A 20,269-nucleotide genomic window follows, 5' to 3' on the forward strand; every position below is an offset into this window, starting at 1 on the left:
ATTGTATTGTATGGACTTGTATGTTAGTTAAAATCAATTAATGACAAAAAGTCAATTCGACTATTTTTAAATTAAACATTCAAATTAAGCAGAATTATCCCAAACATCGGTTAAAGGTCTTTGTACATGTTTATTTTGAGACCAGAGTTGAATGAAAAGACTTCAGAAAACACTTTAAGAGGAAAAGGAAAGTTTTATTTTTTAACCTTTGTTTCAAAAAGTGCCATATAAACAAAAAATATTATTATTGTTATTATTGTTATTATTATTATTATCATCATCGTCATCATCAATCACAACCTGTTCAGATATTACTTGAGTCATGGCAGTGTGTGGGGCTGGACAGTGATAAATATCTGCACCAGGATATGGATACAGTGACTGAAATCAATACAATATCATCTATAATAGCGATGGGATAGTCAGAAATACAGATTGTAATACATTATATATTATGCACACAAACTTTAAAACGTGCTCTGAAATTTGGTGTTCTGTATGTCTGTATTTAGGATAATCGTACATCAGATTGTACTCATTTTCAGTTATGATTGTACACTGCAATACATTATTTCAGCAAATACATGGTTAAAGGTTTCATACACTGTAATACAGTAAAGCCGTAGTAAACAGTACCACAGCTTTACTGATGGCCATGCTGAATAGAAACCATAAAAATCTACTCACACATACATCAGTGCTGAGATTGAAAAGAGTGTGCCAGTGTTGTTTTTCTTGTGGTACTGATTCTGAGTGGTTGGTTTGTAGCTGTCGGTCGTATCAGCAGTCATGTTGCGGGGCTTTGGTCCTAAATTTATGACACTGTCCAAATTTGAACACAATCTCTTTGGTCACTGAAGCTCTAAATCAGCTGTTAGTGTGTGTGTCTTGATTGGCACAACAACAAATTTCATCATGTTTCTCTCACAATTACCAACTTTCATCAGGAACAACCCAAAATCACTCAGTGTATAAGTACAGCGTATCACTACAGTTCCATTATATATACTACTCTTTAAATTAAAAGGGCTGTAATCGATATTTTTATAATAGTAATGTCTGATCTGTCAGTGTGTAATGTGTTGGTCGTGGCTCGTAGTGATGAACCTACAGAGAATTATCAGTAACTCTGCAGCTCCTCTTGGCTTTACGGAGCTTTATAGTGAGTTTCAGCTCATTGTTTATCTGTCCGGTTGCAACTTTACTGTTTTGGTTCACTCTCAGCGCTCTCATAGCGTCGTTTTCAGAGAAAAAGCTGTAAAAAACCACTGTACGCTACCTGCTCAGCACCAAACAGCAAACAGACACAGTTAGCTGTAGACTAGCTGGTGAACATAGTGGAGCATTTAGCAGCTAAAGAGCCAGATATTTCCCTCAGGAGTTGGTAGAGAGCAAAAACAGGTGGACAGAAACACGACTCCAAATGAATGATAACGTTGCTCCGTAACTGCTGGATGTGGAAATAAACAATAAACTGTTTGCAAGTTCAACACATTAACTTGTGTTCACAACTTGACCCAAAGTGGACAAAAAGTCAGTTATCACAGGTTTAAATAAATACATTTTTAAAAATGACATTTTGACACAGTGTCAATTGGAATACAGCTAAGATCGATGGTCAAACTTTGTCCAAAGCTATGGTTGCTATTGCTATTAGCCACAGTTGCTATGGCTACACAGTGACACATCATGATCAGCATAGAATTCTCACATGGTGGTGTGAAGTGGTTTACGACAGTAGAACAGGAGCGACATACTGTTTATAAGTGCCATAAGTTATTATAAGGAAAACCAACAGTGACAAACTGCACCACTCAGAATCACTAGAACAAGAATGATGAACCACCAACCACCTTTCAACCTCAGCGTCACTCTACACGTAGATGCCCACGCAATCAGTGCATTAACTATTAAAGGACTGTGTGAAAATTATTAGGGAATAAGGGAGGGTTATGTTGTTGTTTTTTGCTGAGGGAAGCGTAGCCTAATTATTCTACATCTTAACAGAAAGTAGAACTACAGAAAAAATGTGTACAAAAAAGTAAATGTGTTATAAAAAATGACAGTGACATCTCGTCTGAAAGTTAAAGGACACATCTGGTCAACAAAATATATATCAGGGATCCTTTGTAACAAACAGCACTAGAATATCTGTTTGACCTTGTGTGTGTCTTCACTGTTTTTATTGTGTTGTTTTTAATGGTGAGACAAAGACGTAGTGGGATAATAAAGTTTTATTCAATTCTATCCTAAATAAAGAATGGCTGGAATTTAAAGTTTAAACTTCAATTTTAAATTCATTGTGCACTTTATTTTTAATAGCAAAACCGTACCAACACAAAAGTGTTATATTATTTATATTATTATTGATTTATATTTAATAATTATATATGTATATAATCATTTATATTTATATTACTATTATATTAAGATATTGCAGAGAGGGTGTTATAGTTTTTCTCTTGGTGGGAGGGTTAAAATTTTCTAATGATGCTGGGGAAGGCCTTGCTTTTTAAAAAAGTTAAAAATAATCTTCAGCCCCCCCCCCCACCCTAATAATTTGTGTACAGTCCCTAAATGAATCAGGGTTTATGGTGCATTAGTCTTTAGTATTTTGTCTTGGAAATCTACGGAGATCTAAAGGTGACAAAGTGCAATCTACTCTCTATTGCCTAACTAGACTCACTTGGCTAATGACTGCATTAAAAAAAGTTTAATGAAAGTTTTAATAATGCTAAAAAAAAACCCATTTAAACTAATAAAATACATCTCCCAGCATGCTGTCATTCATCCATGCATTTAATGTGTCACATCTGAACTGTTCTGATCTCATCCCATGTAGAGATGTCGTTAGTGAAGCTTTAAATCTGTGCTATGTGATTGATTATCTTGTGTGTGTGTCCCCGCCCAAAATGAAAGGTATAAAGGTCAGAGGTCACAGATCCTGCTCATGCATCTGCTGCTGCATCTTCTGGAGCATCTGCTGCATCCTCCTCAGCTGCAGACGAGAAGACAAAGAGAAAATGGAACAAGAGGAAGGATGAGAGACAGTTACATAATAACACATACGGGTCATCAATCCACATCCAGCATCTTGGTTACGTAATAGCTGCTGCAATGAATTATTCACTACTTGAGGTTTATTTGGGAGTCTTATTTCTTCACTCACTTCCTCATCCTTCATTTTGATGAGTTTCTCCGTCTCCACGTCGGGTGTGGCCAGCGGCAGGATCGGGATGGGGCTCTCCACCCGCTTATCCGCATTCATCTTACTGAAATAGAACAAACAGACAAACAAGAAGGATGAACACAGCGAGACACTTGAGTTTCACTGCAGAATGGAAATCAACCTGCAGAGTCAGGTGACGGTGAACTGTGAGCAGAGACTGATTTAAACACTCTGCTGGTATATTCAACGACGCTCTTACATCTGTTTTTTTTTTTTATAAATCAGCTGCTAAACAGAAACTCCTTTAAAGTTTCATGTGATTATAGCATCTTTTTAATTATTCTGACGGCATTTGTAGAAAAAAAAACAAGACAATCCAGGCAATTATTGCAGATGATATGTTGAATATAAGTATTCATGTGTCTTTTCTGATACTAACACTGGAGGGCACCCAAGTCAGATATTTTCTACACATAGTGGCAACACAACAGATTTGTTCTGAGGAGGCACATATGAGGTTTTAACAAAATTGGTGGCGTTCATCAGTTTTCTCTTAAGGAAATGTACCAGTTCAGAGCTGTTGTACGAGTCACGAGTCTGACTTTCTTCACAAGGGGAGAAACACTTGATTTAGGATCGTAACGTCTTAATCTAAATGAATTTGGAGTTTAAATATGATACTGAAATCAACTAAATTAAAATATTTAACTAAAAAAACTTAATGCAAAATTGAGAGGGTTTTTAGATTTTAGTTGTTGTTAACAGCCCACTTGACCACCTCCCATCAGGAAGACTTTCCTTTAGAAAGACTTTTTTTTAGTGTCTAACTTCATGTCAAAGCTCTTTATTTCTGTCACAGTGCAGCTGCTGCTCTGATGGATTCATATTTTTCTGATAGTTTCAGCTCCTTTGATACGACTACTGACACTGATAAATGTGTCTGCTGGTTTCTTACAGCAGCAAACTCAAACTCTTCTTTTCAAACGCTTCATTCACATTTTTGTGAATGAAGCTCGTCCACAAACAGAGTGGAGCAGGTCGCCTTATGTGGACAGTTGAACCCTTTCATGCGTGAATTATGATAACCTCAGTCAGGATTTTTTTTCCTAAGTGTTTTTATTTGAAAAAAAATATTTGAACTTCCATTTTTTTTAAACATGGGATGACACACTAGAGTCCACTTTGGTGGCTGATGTGCAACTATACCATTAAAACCCATGCATATCTAAGAAAACGGACTTTGAATAGTTGTCCACTGTAGTGACCACTATGCATGAAAGGGTTAAGGGCGTCGATGATGCTAATGATGAAATCTCAGGAACGTTCAGCTACTCATGAACAGGCTGAAACCAGAGATTTACTACAAGTTTGTGCAGTTAAGAGAGTTTGTGAAATCTGACTTGTGACGCTACTTGTGAGTAAAACTGACAGAAAAATGTCAGAGAGATTTAGGAGAAGAATACAAAAATGTTCTTGGATGAGGTCCAATGTTTTATCTTATGTGTTGAATTTCAGAAAAACTGGCCTTTCAATGCAAAGTCTGCTGGTGTCTCCAAAGAAAGTATTTAGATCCCTGCTTATAAATGCTTCTCAGTTGAACTATAACGAACAATCAACAACAAAGTAAAGGCAGCAAAATGTTCACTGTGATGTTTTACATTAAGTTAAGTTAAACGGGCGCTTCCTGATTTGATTTCCTTCTCTAAAATCTCTCCGAACATCGACCTCTCACTGTCCAGCCGTTAAAATCCGGATGAGAGAAAAGAGAAGCCGATAAAAACTTTGGATCTGCTTTTTACTACTGTGGGCAGTAAAGCAGTAAAGTTTATGAGCAGCAGCAGGTGATTTGTGGCCTTTTTTTATGTTGGTGTCGCGTCTCAAGTTACAAAGCAGCTGCACTTATCCTTGGTAAAGTTATATAAATGCAGGGAGTAGCACTCACATAGCGCCAGGGCTTTTTGTTTTACTTCATTTGTGCCCTGGGGGAACTGTTTTTATTTATTCATTATTTAAATGAAATGTATTTTATTATTTATTAGTGTTATTCATCAGGTAATTTAATTAGACTTCATTCTCGGCTCACAATAGTACAGACTGGTGCAGGAGCTGCATCTAATTAGTTATTTCAGGAGTTAAATAAGAAGCTGTTAATGTTATTTATTTATAATAAATATATGACAGGTGTCAGATGTGATTGGTTACTGTTCCACTATTTTCCATCTCTTCCAAGTCACAGTTTTCATCCTTTCAAATCAAACTCTCCATAATCAGCAGCCGTCTGGTCTGAACTTGAGATTGATTCCTCTCTGTCTAATGTCCAAACCGAACTTCCTGTTTCCAAAGGAAATGCATCACATCAATCAAGTTTTTCCATCTCTGTTTTCGTACTGAAATGAATGGAAACCGCCGACTGACAGGAAGGTGTGCGATCCATCTAAATATTATGCTTTGTAAAACGGTTGGCAACAACAAGTATGTTTCCATCCACTTGTTTTGATTCGCATTTTCAATTTGTGAATAAAAAGAAACCTGAGAGGAGACGCCAAAAATTCAAAAAACGTCAAAGTATTGCCAAAAAGTTTTGAGGTTTTAAAGTAGTTGTGTGGATAAAATGCAAATGTAAACAGACTGAGTGAATAAATGATGACGGACATGAATGATGTGACTTAATCGTGACTGAAGAGCTAAAAAAAACATCAGATGCTCTTCTTCTGCAACGGTTTAATGGCACCGACTGGAGGATTAGCGCCACCAACTGTTTAACTCAGATATGGGATGTCATCCTGGTATGGCAACCTCATAGCAAAACTAAACTTGCTCGTCTGGTACACACGGCCATGAAGGTTAATTGGAAAAAGCGACTACCAGACCCTGCAGTCCATTTACCAACAAACTGTTTTTAGGCAAGCTCTCACATCCTTCATTCAGAGTATAACCTACTACCCTCGGGCAGATGATACAGACCCTCACTGCAAACTCAACCGTTTTAAGAATTCATTTGTTCCAACCTCCATTACATTTCTTAACAATGCTGCTTGAGGCCGAAGTTTGTGCAATAATTTTTACAGTGCTTTTACTATGGTGATCTTTTAGCATGATTTTTTTTATGAGGTGTATGTATGTATTATGTTATGGGATGTGTGCAATATGGCAATATGTATGTGTTATGTTACAGGTTATGTGCAATATTGTCATGTTATGTAATTGTTGGTGTTGGTATGGCTGAGGTTGTATTGTTTGTGTCATTGTGGCTGTCAAGGCATTCATGGTGCAGCTACAGAGTCCAAGACAAATTTCCCTGAGCGGGACAATAAAGTTTATCGCATCGTATTGTATTGTATCGTAACTGCTAATATTCACACAACAGGAGTGGATGGAAACACATTTTCTTGCAATTAAAATTAGCACTACAGTACATCTGGATGAAAGCTTGGCTAACGTAAAGCACACGTGTTTTGTAGGTTACAGGCTAAAATGTGCAAAATCACACCTAAGCTGAAATCGCATACTTCTGTTAGTACACTTTCATGTACACTATACATTACTGGTGTAGTGTAGTGAATTTTGACAGGGTAGTGTTGTCTCAAATCAAACACAGCCATTGTGCACTTACCGGAAATGACGATCGCAAATTAGCATTAGCTAGCGTTAGCATTTGCGTTATCGTTCGTGCTACCAAATCATTACAGACTGCTAAATTAACCCAAAAAACATACTGATGGCTTATATCCGACAACAGTATAGTGGTGCTTAGTGCTAAAAAACACATGTATAACTTACATTTGTATAATGTGGTGATGTTCACCGTAGTTACAACGCACCCGGCCGCCATTTCCAGTTTGAAAAGTGGTCCCTCCCCTTCCACTACGTAGCCAAGATGGCGACCATTGAGGGCGAGAAGTGTCCATAGTTCCACACTCAACTTTATGACCGTTTTGAGTGCACCATCCGGGTACTCACAGTGCACTGCATTTTTCCATACTTCTCAGTGTGAACGCACTTATGCACTCAGAATGTTAAGTGTAAGACTAGTGTACAGAAGCACTAGTCAGGACTACTTCAACTTTTAAATAAAGAGGTAATTTACAAAAAAACACTGCAAATAAAATACTATTTCAGGTGTTATATCCTGTTTTGACATTTTAACAGTCAAGCAGAAACCTCCATCATATCAGAGATGATATCAGACACCTAACAAAAGGTCAATATGAGCCCAAAATAACAACAAAACAACATATAGTCGCACACTTTCCTTTTCACACACACACACACCTGGTCATGGTCTGGATGCACTGAGCTCTGTAGTTCTCATAGTGACAGTCGCTGGTGATGTCCTTCAGGTCATGCATGTGGGTTCTTATCAGCATGGTCCTCAGCTTCACAAAGTCGCAGTGGGACGGGTTCTCCACTGCACACAGGAAAAAGAACTAACATCAGGGCCGTATTGTCATGGTAACTGAAGATTGCAGAGTTCGGACAGATAGATGCAGAGTTCAGTTTAGAGTTTCTTACCCTCCACAATCCCCCAGGGGTAGAGCCTCCCTCTCACTCTCTGACCTCGGGCTTCTACCACAGTGTTGCTGCCGATCACCGCAAACGGAGAGCTCTCCTACATCACAAGACGCCAGAGATACAGGAAGTATTCAGATCATTTAGAGAGGATGAATCATGCATGTTTGCAGGTCTATATTTATTTTCCTGGGTCCTACTGGAAAAATCTCTATAAACAGATATGTACATATGAATGCATCATGTTTGAGCGGGCTTTGGTTGCATGCAGGTAAAAGTTGCATGCAATCTTGGAACCCATCAGCTATCATGTGATGATGGTTTAGCTTTTTATGAGCTTTTTTTTTTTTTTTTTTTAAATGTATCCACATTCATAGGGACATATCTGTTTATAGAGATTAGCCGAAATGTCATCTGGACTGTCTCAAGTTGCTGATCAGACTGTAAACAACACAGCGCACGGAAGAGGAAGTCTTGGCCCAGATATCCATTATCTGGATATCCGCTGGCTACACCGTAAGCCCTGAAATATTGGTCTTTACCCCCAGAGGCTAAATTGTCAAGAGACTGATAGCCGATGGGCTCCAAGGTTGCTGCTGGAATATCTTTGCATGATTTACAGTTAAAAACTTATTTATCTTCTACTGGTCCTTTATGCAGCCCCTCATTTCAGCCTCTGTCTGAAACAGGCCATTTTAGCTCCTGTCCTGTTTAATATCTGACATCATAACATGTAAACAAACATGTGTCAAACATGTATGTTTATGTGCTTTTACTAATCTTTTAAAGCAATAGTTTGATATTTAATTGCTGTCCTGACGAGAGTGAGATGAGAAGATTGATACCACTCTCATGTCTGTACCCAGAGGTGATTACGTTAGCTTAGCATAGACTGAAAGCAGCAGGAAACAGCAGGCCTCGATCTGTCCAAAGCTGTAAAGTAAGTCTAACAACACATGTAAAGCTCACTAATAAATAGAGTTACCTAAAAATGCCTAAAGAAAGGAAAAAGTTAGCTACAGGATATAACCCCTGTAAAATCACAATTTGTTTTTACATTTCTGTTCATGTACAAATTAATACAACATGTTAATGAGATTTAGAGGTTCGGGTAATGTTTTTAATGAGGCAGGGGTACATTTAACGACTTTACATAGAACTGGACACAACTGCTCATGTCCAAAGTATTGTGGAAACGGGAATTGGGGGGTTTTAATGTCCTGATGAGGAATTTACATTCTACAATTACACACAAATTACACAACGTGAGTTTTGGTCGGTAAAAATCTATAAATTTTATTGTTTTTAGAGTACAACTATAAAGTTAAATTAAGATATAATATAAGGGATTTAGTGAGAAAATCAGCATTTATGGAGACACAACTTACAGAAAATATGACTAAACAATTAAATAAATTACTTAAAAATAATAATTTAAATCATAAATTATCAAATATCTTTGATGTGATGCTGGAGGTATTTGGATTTACGACCTCTGGATTTCTAAAATCCTGGCTTTGGCCCTGCTGTTGCATAATTTTATGTAAACTCATATACCATATTCATAGGCTTATCTTTACCCGTTGAATATAAAATCTTAATTATGGCTGCAATTAACAATTATTTTTCATTATCGATTAATCTGTCAACTCTTTTTTGCGATTAATCAATTCATTGTCTATAAAATGGTGAAAAAATGTTGATCAATGTTTCCCAAAGTCAAAGATGACGTCAAACTACTCAGATGTCTTGTTTTGTCCACAACCAAAGGATATTCAGTTTACTGTCATAGAGAACTAAAGAAACTAGAAAATATTCACATTTAAGCTGGAACCAAAGAATGTGGATTTTTTTTTTTTTTAATGACTCAAATGATTAATAACTATGAAAATAGTTTGTGATTAATTTTCTGTTAATGGACTAATTGGTTGCAGCTCTCTACTAACTATAGCTGTCAGATAAATGCAGTGGAGTAGAAATATAAAGCAGCAGAAAATTATAACACACAAGAACAGTACAAGTACCTTTTAACATAAGGCTCATAATAATAACAGACTGCATGAATCAGACTCACCTTCAGCTCTTTATCTTGCTGCTTGAAGTCCTCGTCCTCATCAGAGTCGCAGTCAAGGAACTGGTAGATCTTTATCCCGTACTTATCTATCTCTTCCCTCAGCTGCAAAGACAACACACACACATATACAAGAGAGATGTGATAGATAACAGTAGAAACACACACTCACACCCTCCCACTGACTGCTAAAATTTGGCAGGAAGTCACTGCCCCATATGAAAGCTTTAAAACGTACATGTCTGAGTCATCCACCGGTGAACTGAAATGAACCCAAATCTGATGCAATATTCAGTTTTACCGCCATACTCTTTCACTCAACTGCAACCACTGTTTAATCTTCATTTTACTAATTAACCCAGAATGTCAGTATATATTTTTGTTCAGTATATTTGTTGGTTTAAGCTCAGTTTATGTCTTGAACTGATCATTTTTCCTTTTTTTAAACACTCTCTATTTATTTTCATATACAGGGTTTGGTATAAAAAGCAAAATCAGTCAATCATTTATTATTGTCACCAGAGGGGAAATCTGGTCTGTTTTCATGTCTACTGAAAATGTTTCTGAAGCAGAGCGTCTGATAAAGAGATAAAGGTCATTGCATAAATTCAGCTTATATTTTGTACATGAAGCTGTCAAAATAATCTACAAAAAATCATAAAACGTCCCATAATTTGAGTATAGCAGTCAAAATTGGTAGTTATTTGTGAGATCTACATGTCAGATATTTAAGGTCTTACTCGCTCTTTGAGTTTCTTTATCTCACTGGGTGTGAGGCAGTCAGCTTTAGCGATAAGAGGAACCACGTTGACCTTATCCTGAAGCGCCTTCATGAACTCGATATCAACCGGACGAAGCCTACAGGAGGACATGAACTTTACTGAGTATTTTAATACATGCATGTACATAAATACCACGTGTGTATACGGCAGTGTGTTTATTACCCATGTCCGAACGGAGGTATGAAGTAGAGGCAGCAGTGCACTCTGTTGTCCTGGATGTTCTTCCTGTTGAGTCCACTCTCGTCTCTGAAGTACTGCTCAAACTGGAGATCAATGTAGTCTGTGACTGGCCTCCAGCTACAAAACACAAACATGTATGTTTATGTGCTTTTACTATAATCCTGCCTAACTTTTAAAACAATAGTTTGACATTTAATTGCTGTCCTGACGAGAGTGAGATGAGAAGATTGATACCACTCTCATGTCTATATGTTAAATATGGAGCTAGCACCCAGAGGTGATTACGTTAGCTTAGCAGCAGGAAACAGCTAGCCTCGATCTGTCCAAAGCTGTAAAGTAAGTCTAACAACACCTGTAAAGCTCACTAATAAATAGAGTTACCTAAAAATACCTAAAGAAAGGAAAAAGTTAGCTACAGGATATAACCCCTGTAAAATTACAATTTGTTTTTACATTTCTGTTTATGTACAAATTAAACAAACAAGATACAACATGTTAATGAGATTTAGAGGTTCTGGTAGAAGTATCTCTGAGGCTTGGACAGAGGACAGAGCTACAGTCTTTATGCTAAGCTAGGTTAACCACCAGCTGGCACTAGCTTCATAGTTAAGTTAGCCTCAACACTGCTCATTCTTAAGCTGCAAATTTCAAAATTTCTAATAATTTAAAAAGACAGAGGAGATAGAATTGAGTAATTTTATAGAACAGGAGGCCCCACCGTCACTCTGATCCACCCAAAAGCTGATTTTTCTTGTTTGCCACAATACCAGAACTTTAAAGATGTATATGTTCAGTAGGGTAGGAGTAGTGAAGTCAGAAAATACTGAGAGGTGCACTAACATTGTCGATTTTGGTCTTTTCATGGGATTTGTTGACAATGAGAAAAATATAGAAAAACACCAGCCTAAACCTTTAAGAATTATAGTTACTAATACTGTTTACTGTAGTTAAAGAAGCTTGCTTGCCATTAAGTGTTAGCAAGTAAGAACATGGTGGGCTGGTGTTGAGCTGCAAAGCAGCAGTTTCTTTTATTCATATGTGGGTGAAAATACAGAAAGTGAGACAGAGCTGAAAAGGCAGGGTGAGATAAGTGGTACTGTATGTAGGGGGAGTTACGAAGAGCTCCCTCAATGTAATATTATTTACCATGAAAGCTTCCAAAGCTGCTTTTATTGACACACTCACAAAGTGAACGCTTACCACTCTGTGTTGTTGACAGCATCTCCAAAACCCGGGGTGTCCACAATAGTGAGTTTCAGCTTCACCCCCTTCTCCTCAATGTCCACCGTGTGCTTTGTGATCTCCACAGTCTGACTGATACGCTCTTCATGGCAGAGACGACAAACATGTGATTAAGTCAGTTCTTTGAAATCTGAGCTGCAATCAGAGATATAAGAAGGCAGGTACGGTGACGTCTGATTGACAGATGACTCACCCTCGGCATTCAGCAGTTTCCTGTCTTTATGCAGATCAGTGAGGAACAAGCTGTTTACCAGGGTGGATTTACCCAGGCCAGACTCACCTGTAACACAAAGGAACAGATAGTTTTCAATATTGTCTGGATGCTTTTGGTAGGTATTCTCACAAGCTCAAAGCCGGGTGTGGGACCTTAAATATGTCCATAAACTTGTGGATGCACTTCAGGTCTACCTTGCTGCTACCATTGTTTGCTAGCTAGTATCTCTAGCTAGCCAGTTCTCCTTAATACATCCATGTCTAGAAACTCTGATATGACAAGTAAGCACATGTAAGCTCAGAGTAACCAGCTGATACAAGAAGGCAAAGAGAAAAAGAAGAAAAACGCCATATTTACTAGAAGGAGAGAGATAACAGAGGATAAATTGTAAGACAGACACCAAACTGGCTTTATGTCTGCATGGTTAATAGGTTTTGGTGAAATTAAAATAACGTAATTGACCATTTTTCAAACCCATCCCAAATAGTGATTGTCCAATGATAGCTTAGCAACTGTAAGTAGACACGAAAATGTTGAAAGACCGTACATGGAGCTACTCACAGAGACTCTGTATACAAAGAGTTTGAAGTGTGGTGTCTTTTTCTAACCTTTCGAAACCCAAAAAGAGAAAAAATGTAAGGAAGGGGTTGAACAGTAGTGTGTTTCTGTGCTCAAACTTTAGCTGTTAACGTTAGCATGCCTCGCTAACTAGCTTACTACCAACAGTTTATGCTAAAGGATAAAGTTAGCATCTCTGTCCTGCTGCTTATTGGATTTGGGGAATTTTACACTCCAACAACTCCAGTTAAACCTGTAACCCAAGACAGGATTACATTTCCTAAACACATTGGTTAGTTCTTACCCTCAAAACCTTTTCTCTTGTTTAAAAATGCAAACAATAAATCTTAAATCTAACCCTTATGTTAATTGTCCAGGCATGTTCTGCTATAGTAAGCATCCAAACAGGGTTATTTAGAACAGAATAACATTTTAATTTCATGTGTATGTACAAAACTGTACTGCAATACAAGAACAATATTCTGTGTCTTCTACATGTATCATTAGCTAACTTTTTGCCTGGGAGGTTAGCTTTAGCCTCAGTCTTTCAGCATGATACCAGGTAGGGTCACAATCATGTGCATAAGATGCTTTACAGAGTCTTTCTTTTAAACCAAATCAGGTAACAGTAGAAAGTTTTCAGCTAATTCATGGGGTTAGCATTAATTAGCTAGCTAGCAACAGCTGATAAAATCGGCTAACATAATTTTAGTCAACAAAATCAGCATTCGCGGCCAGAAATTAAGTTGCTTTCCTCTACATTTGTGTGAAATAAGGGACCCGTTGTTTCAACAATGGCAAATCTGCCACCATTATCTAAATTAACTAAAACTTTACGCTGTTAACTTTTTTCATGTTGTTGAGTAAAAACTAACCTGTTCAGTTTAAACACCTCACAGATCCAGTGCTGTGCTCCACCAACACCCAGACACATCCAGGACTGTTGGAAATCTAATTTCAACAGCCTGAGACACACTTTCAGAAATTTAATTTGACTCAAATATCACATTGAGGTTTTTTTGTTTTCCGGACGTAACAAAAACATGATATCCCACAAATGGGACACTGGACACAGGTCTGAACATAAACCTTCGATTCTTCCACTGAACGATGTGCATGCTCGTTTAGATGATAAGAAATGAGGTCACGAAATCAATCAAGCTCTCATCATAAAGGGTACTTAATGGAGTCAGAATTGTTTAAAAACACACTTGTGCACAGGAGAATAGTTTTGTCTCTGAGGATGTTTAATGGATTTAAAGTGTAATTAATTAATTTTAGGGGGGAGCTTTTGTGACTTATTCAGCATTCAGATTTTAACAGAGTCGGACATTTTCACAGGAAACATGAAATTTGTGAAAACTGAAATAGTGAGAAGGTGTGATGGTTAGTAAGCTGCCTCACAAGAAGCAGATTTGAGTTTTTATGTGTGAAGATGGAACATAAAGTTATTATTACAAGAGTTTATTTTCTTTTTGAACGCTGCAGGGGATTTACAATACAAGAATAGAGATGCTCCTTTAATTTCCATGTGCATCAACTGATGAGGATAAATTTATGTACAGCAAAACTTTTTACATGGTTCTTATTTTAAAAGAATCAGCTAGAAAAAGTTTTCAACCAACTCACAATCTAGCGATATCATTACCTTACGCTAGCAATAAAATCTGCTAGCTGCAGGCGACATTTTACAGCCAAAATCCACAGTCGTCAGCTAGAAATGAGAAGCTGCTTTTGTCTACTTCTGTGTGATTTGAAGACCTATTTATTTCCACAAATTACTAATTATTTTGATGGTAAATCTCCTACTGTTAACATTGTAAAATGCATATGAGCTGGTGCTTGAATGGAAAGCTTTACAGACATAGCAACAGTAATTAAGGGGGGGTTTATGCAAAGGGTTAATTATGCACTCAAGTATGGGGGCGCAAAAGTGACACAGGAAATAAACAAATAAATAAATAAATGACTGTGATTATTTAAAAATAAATATAACAATTTAAATTTTGCCAAAACAAATAAATAAATAAATCTAAAATTTGCCCCTAAATGAATCAATATTTTGCCAAGAAATAAAAACAAATAAATGAATCAAAATTTTGCCAAAAAAAGGAAAAAAATAAGTAAATACTGGTAAGCATGCAATAAATAAATAATAATAATATTATATAAAAATAAATACAACAATCTAAATTTTGCCAAAATAAGTAAATCTAAAATTTGCCCCCCCAAAAGAAAAAATAAATGAATCAAAATTTTGCCAAAAAATAAATACAAATAAATGAATCAAAGTTTTGCCAAAAAAATAAATAAATAAGCATGCAATAAATAAATAATAATAATGTGTTTCTGTATTTCTACATTTATTTATATATCCATTTATTTCCACTTTTTAATTTAATTTATTTATGTAAGTATTTATTCTACAGAACAGATTTATAATAAATGTATATAATAATTTGTATAATAAACGTGGAAATAAATTTATATGAAAATTTAAAAAATAATTAACACATTTATTAATTTAGTTAATTTATTTAGTCTTTTTGGCTAAATTCAAATGTATGTATTTTCTTTTAATAAATCACAATAATGTATTTATTTAGTTATTTATTCATTTTCAGTGTCACGTTCGGGCCCCCATACACAAGCTCATGCACCCATTTGACACACATTCCAATTCATTAAAAACCCAGAGGAGGTGACAGCATTTCAGCAGATGACCACGTCTCACCTGCCACCATGAGAGTGAAGTCAAATCCTTTTTTCACCGACTTCCTGTGCACCTGGTTGGGCAGCGTCGCAAAACCAACGTACTCTTTTTCCTGGAAAAACAATCACACAAACAAATAAAAAAAATTTAAATAAGAAATACAGAGTGAGTTGTGAGTGCTCAGCAACAGTCAGAGTTGGGTCAGATCTTCCTTCTGTGCTCCTTCGTGGTACAGTAGCTGTGTTAGTAGGACATTCCCATGATTCCTTTTCATGTTTTATTGAAACAGTGGAAAGAAGGAGGCGGTGGGGAGACTGAGAGCATGGCCTGAGGTTCCCTGAGTATTCATAATCCAGTATGGCAGGCAGCCACGGACACAAGAGGAGGGGGTGGGGGAGCGTGTGCAGTGACCGTGACAATGCAGAAGCATAAATGTGAGGCTGAAAACATGTCCAGAGAAGGAAAGAAGAAGAAGAAAGGCTGGGAGAAAAAGAGCAGAATAGAACAAAATGGAGGCAGGAGCAGAGTAAGGCTGCAACTAACCGTTATTTTCATTATTGATTAATCTGCTGAATATTAATCTATTAGTCGTATTGTCAATAAAATGTCTGAAAAATGTCCCTTTATAATGTCCCACAGCCCAAGTTGACATCTTCAAATATCTCGTTTTGTCCAACCAACCCAAAGATATTCAGTTTAGAGCTATTTGGATAATAGATTCATCGTTTTTAGTAATTTTTGTAAGAAAAAATGCTAAAATTCTTTGGTTCTGGTTTCTTAAAGATGAATATTTTCCATTTTTTTTAGTCCTCTATGACAGTAAACTGAATATCTTTGTCTTGTGGACAAAACAAGACATTTGAGGACGTCATCTTGGACTTTGGGAAACACTGATGGAGATTTTTCTCCATTTTATGGACCAAACAACTAATCAATCAATCGAGAAAATAATTGACAGATTAATCAATGATTAAAAATAATTGTTAGTTGCAGCTCAGTTTACCATCACAGAAGACAAAGAGAACCTCACATTTGAGAGGTTGGAACCAGCAAATATTTAGTATTTTTGCTTTAAAAATGACTAAAGAGATTATTTGATTTTGAGCTGAAATGGTTAAATTATAAGTTTATCAAAAGAAAAATTATTGGCAGCAATTTTAATAATTGATTAATTGTGTCAGTGACTTTTTTCAAGCAAAAAAACCCCCAAAAATCCTCCTTCTAGCTTCTAGCTTGACAAAAATGAGGATTTTCTCCTTTTCTGTGTTTTATATCTTTGATAAACTGAATATTTCTGGGTTTTTGGACGGTTGGTCTGACAAAAACATGATATATGAGGACGTTATCTTTGGTCTCTAGGAAATTAATGGACAGTTTTTTCATTACTTTTTGACATTTTATAGACTAAGTGATTAAAATGAAATGAATGAATGTGAATAATCCTTAGCTGCAGCCATAATTTGATTATAAAACCAGTTGCAGATTCATTTCCTGCTCATTAATGAATGGGCGGATCGTTGCAGCTCCAGTGCAGACTGGTTTAATAAAAGTACATCTCCTCCCATCATGCATTAGATTCTTCTGAACATTTCCACTTGAGGACACAGCGGGCAGCGTTAGCTCCACTACTTATACAGCCGTGTATGTAAAGAGGAGGCTGCGGGGGCGTGTGTGTGTGTTTCTCTCTCTTTGGTTTGCAGTATTGCTTCCATATTGACATTTTGTCTATGGATGCGTTTGCAAGTCACTCCCACACCACAACAACCCACAGATCCAGACTCCTGCTGCTGCTGCTGGTGGTGAACACCCTGCTGCGTCTGCGTCCACCGCTCTGACTCAGCCTCAACGCTGCCGTCCAACACGACGTGACAAGACAACAACATAATGATGAAACTGCCTCTGGGCTTTTAGGGATATATATGTAAAAATAAAGATGCTCACAGTGAAGATGCTGTATGTACGACATGGGAGGATGTCTGTTTTTGAAATGACAGTTTGTTCTATCTCTGATTTTTCACGCCTGAACCTCCGCAGATGAAAATGAATGATTTTAAGACGTCTGTTGCCAAGATGTCGTCAGGCAGAAGGTTCACAGTGACATATTTGTGCTTAAAGGATAAAGCTGTTGAGGATTTTCTGTTTTCTTTTATTGCCAGGAAATCTCATGTTTGGATCCAAACCAACAATGAACTGATCTACTAACAATGTGATACAATGTGTGTATCAAAGCCTGATGTATCTTATTCCTCTGTTGTTGCACAAAAACTATTAAAAACACGTCAGTGAGCCACAGCGCTGCACTGGGTGACATGTTCCTTCATTATGAAGAGTTTAGTCACGTTAGTTTGTGTAGAAACGGCTCCAAAGACTAATAACAGCATCATGTTTTCGGTCTCCAGACCAAAGGTAAGGTAGGCGCTACTGAGCATGTGCAGGAACACGATTATGTTTACAGCTTCACTAGCTTGTTGTGCTACATATCACAACGTCACATTACTGCACTGGGTGACATGTTCCTTCATCATCACAGTAGTGATATCAATATCCTTTAACTTTTTTAACTTTTCCACTCTGACTGTGTTAATTTTCCAGTTACCCCCCCCCCCTAACAAACAGTTCTATCTTTTTTTCCGAACTTAAACTATGATGAGCCACAATGTTGATAATTGCTTAATTGTATTTTCTAAATTTCTCTGTTTTATATCATTACAAATGCGTCACTCTGGGGTTTAGGAACATTTTTCACTATTATCTGACGCTGTGTAGATGAATAATCTGCAGGCGATCTATTATAATATTCTGCATCTTGTTTCACCTTTTTTTTTCAACTATATGATGTTTTTATTGAACCCGACACACAAATGGAAATATTCTCTCATTTTAGACACTTTTTTACAGATACGTGTTCTACAGGCAGCAGGTTTATTATCAGACAGTTTAATAGATGTTGATGAATCATGAAAAGCTGCAACTTAAGTTTATTTTAATTATCGATTCATCATTTTGTTTATAAAAAATGTCCAAAACTCAAAATATTAGCTTCAATATAATGTAGAGTTGAACTGATTATTTTCTTGATTATTAGTTTATTGAGAAAATTGATCCTAACGAATATTTTGATGGTTCATTAATAGTTTAAGTCATTTTTCAAGTAAAAATGTCCAATGTGAACATTTACTGTTTCGTATCTTTTTTATATCATTAAACTATAAACTGAAGATCTTTATGTTTTAGACTTTTGAAGACGTCACCTTGAACTCTGATAAACTACATTTTTCACCACCATTTAATTGACCAAACGATTAATCAGTTAATCGAGAAAACAACCATCAGATGAATCAACAGTTAAACTTGGTTCTGACTCAACTAATCTGCAGAATCTGTAGAATCATGTTTACAGATGTGTGCAGATGTTACAAACTACAGGAAATGGAGACGAGCAGGTGAGTGAGAGGATGAGTTTTCCTGCATATTTACAGGCATCAGTTAACGAGACCGTTATTATTATTATTATTATTATTATTATTATTATTTAGATCCGGTATGTCAGTGTGTGACGTGACAGACACCTGCAGTGATGTCATAACATCTGTACACAAACAAAGGGAATAATGTGGGCTCGTGCAGGTGTGATGCAGCATCGGGTGTCGCAGATTGTCTCACCTCTCCGTCATCTGTGGCGTGAATTCCGGGAGACATCAGTCCGGTTTTTTGGAGGGGTGTGGGGGGGGGAGCAGCAGCATGAAGCATGAAGCCGTTTCCAGGAGCAGAGCAAGAAACAGAAAAATCATCTCATTAATCGATGCTTAATTAAGCAGCCAGCTGTGAAGCGCGCGCGCGGCAGGTTGTTGATCACCTGCAGGGTTGGAGGCTCAGCTTACCTGACCGGGCTGTGCGGCTCCTGTACCTGCTGTTGGCCGCCGTCATCTCGGACACAGTTGGTGGAAAATGCGTCCAAACACCCGGAGGAAGAGGAGGGTCTGGAGCCGCGACGGGTCCCTTTAATAAAGAGAATCTGCAGAATCACACCGCAGCAGGAGGAGGAAGATGCGTGATGATATGCGTGATGATATGTGCAGAAATTAATCTAAATCACGCAAATAAATCTCCATATGTGACATGGTTGAGCTCCGGATGCAGACTGGTCTGATGATTGTCAGATTATTTATTGTGTGAAAGGTGTTTGCAGTTCATAAGAATCACCAGCTGGAGGCGCTGTTGCTCTTCAGGAGCTGATGGTTGAATCACCTGCTTGGTTTTTATTCTCAGAGTAAGAAGACTTGAATACTTTATTTTATGGCTGTTATTTATTTTTGTTGATTGTATTCATGTTTGAAAATGTTTTATTCCGTTTAATCTATTTAATTGAAGTAGTTACATCTGATTATTATGGATACTGGATATTTAGGTTATTATGTTTTTAATTGTTTTCTTGTATGTTAAATAAAGGTTTAATAAATCATTTAATGACATAGTAATATTAGGGTATTTGTTTGTGAGTTGTATAAATGATAAATATATATAATATATATAGTTAATTATTTGAGTTATAGAGGGTTTGGACTGTATAAGTGTTTACTTCTTCCTGCTTCTTTTCAGACATGTAACATTTATTTATTAGGGCCTGAGCCCAAAGGGCGAAGACCCTATTGTTTTTCGTGCGTTTGTTTCTTTATTATTAGGGCCTGAGCCCAAAGGGCGAAGACCCTCTTGTTTTTCGTGTGTTTGTTTGTTTCTTATTAGGGCCCGAGCACCGACCGGTGCGAAGCCCTATTGAAACTGAAGGAATTATTATTATTATTATTATTATTATTATTATTATTATTATTAT

At 36.9% G+C, this 20,269-nt stretch overlaps 1 protein-coding gene across 2 annotated transcripts; it reads right to left on the reverse strand.

Moving 5' to 3' along the window:
- Positions 1 to 1,404: 1,404 nt before the first annotated feature.
- sept5b (septin 5b) lies at positions 1,405 to 19,873 on the reverse strand. Of its 2 annotated transcripts, XM_042395278.1 has the most exons (12): positions 19,320 to 19,873; positions 19,102 to 19,112; positions 15,460 to 15,550; positions 12,147 to 12,233; positions 11,912 to 12,035; positions 10,694 to 10,828; positions 10,490 to 10,607; positions 9,753 to 9,854; positions 7,682 to 7,778; positions 7,442 to 7,577; positions 3,170 to 3,272; positions 1,405 to 2,998 (listed from the first exon to the last, which is right to left on the reverse strand). In XM_042395278.1, the coding sequence occupies exons 1-12, from the start codon at positions 19,363 to 19,365 to the stop codon at positions 2,936 to 2,938; spliced, it is 1,113 nt and encodes a 370-aa protein (XP_042251212.1). In that variant the 5' UTR covers positions 19,366 to 19,873; the 3' UTR covers positions 1,405 to 2,935. The 2 variants fall into 2 exon arrangements, with proteins under 2 accessions (XP_042251212.1, XP_042251211.1); XM_042395277.1 differs by having other exon boundaries at positions 19,102 to 19,873.
- Between the last annotated feature and the right edge of the window lie 396 nt (positions 19,874 to 20,269).

The sequence above is a fragment of the Thunnus maccoyii genome, chromosome 19 (genome assembly GCF_910596095.1).
Source record: "Thunnus maccoyii chromosome 19, fThuMac1.1, whole genome shotgun sequence".
NCBI classification, from domain to species: Eukaryota; Metazoa; Chordata; class Actinopteri; order Scombriformes; family Scombridae; genus Thunnus; species Thunnus maccoyii.

What these genes read in the sequence shown, in the direction of transcription:
- sept5b (XM_042395277.1), bottom strand. Translation starts at nt 19,188, where the DNA reads ATGCTTCATGCTGCTGCTCCCCCCCCCACACCCCTCCAAAAAACCGGA. An exon ending in CTTCACTCTCATGGTGGCAG is followed by an intron (nt 12,234 to 15,459) that starts GTGAGACGTGGT and finishes TTTGTGTTACAG; the next exon opens with GTGAGTCTGGCCTGGGTAAA. An exon ending in CCCCTGGGGGATTGTGGAGG is followed by an intron (nt 7,578 to 7,681) that starts GTAAGAAACTCT and finishes TCCTGTGTGCAG; the next exon opens with TGGAGAACCCGTCCCACTGC.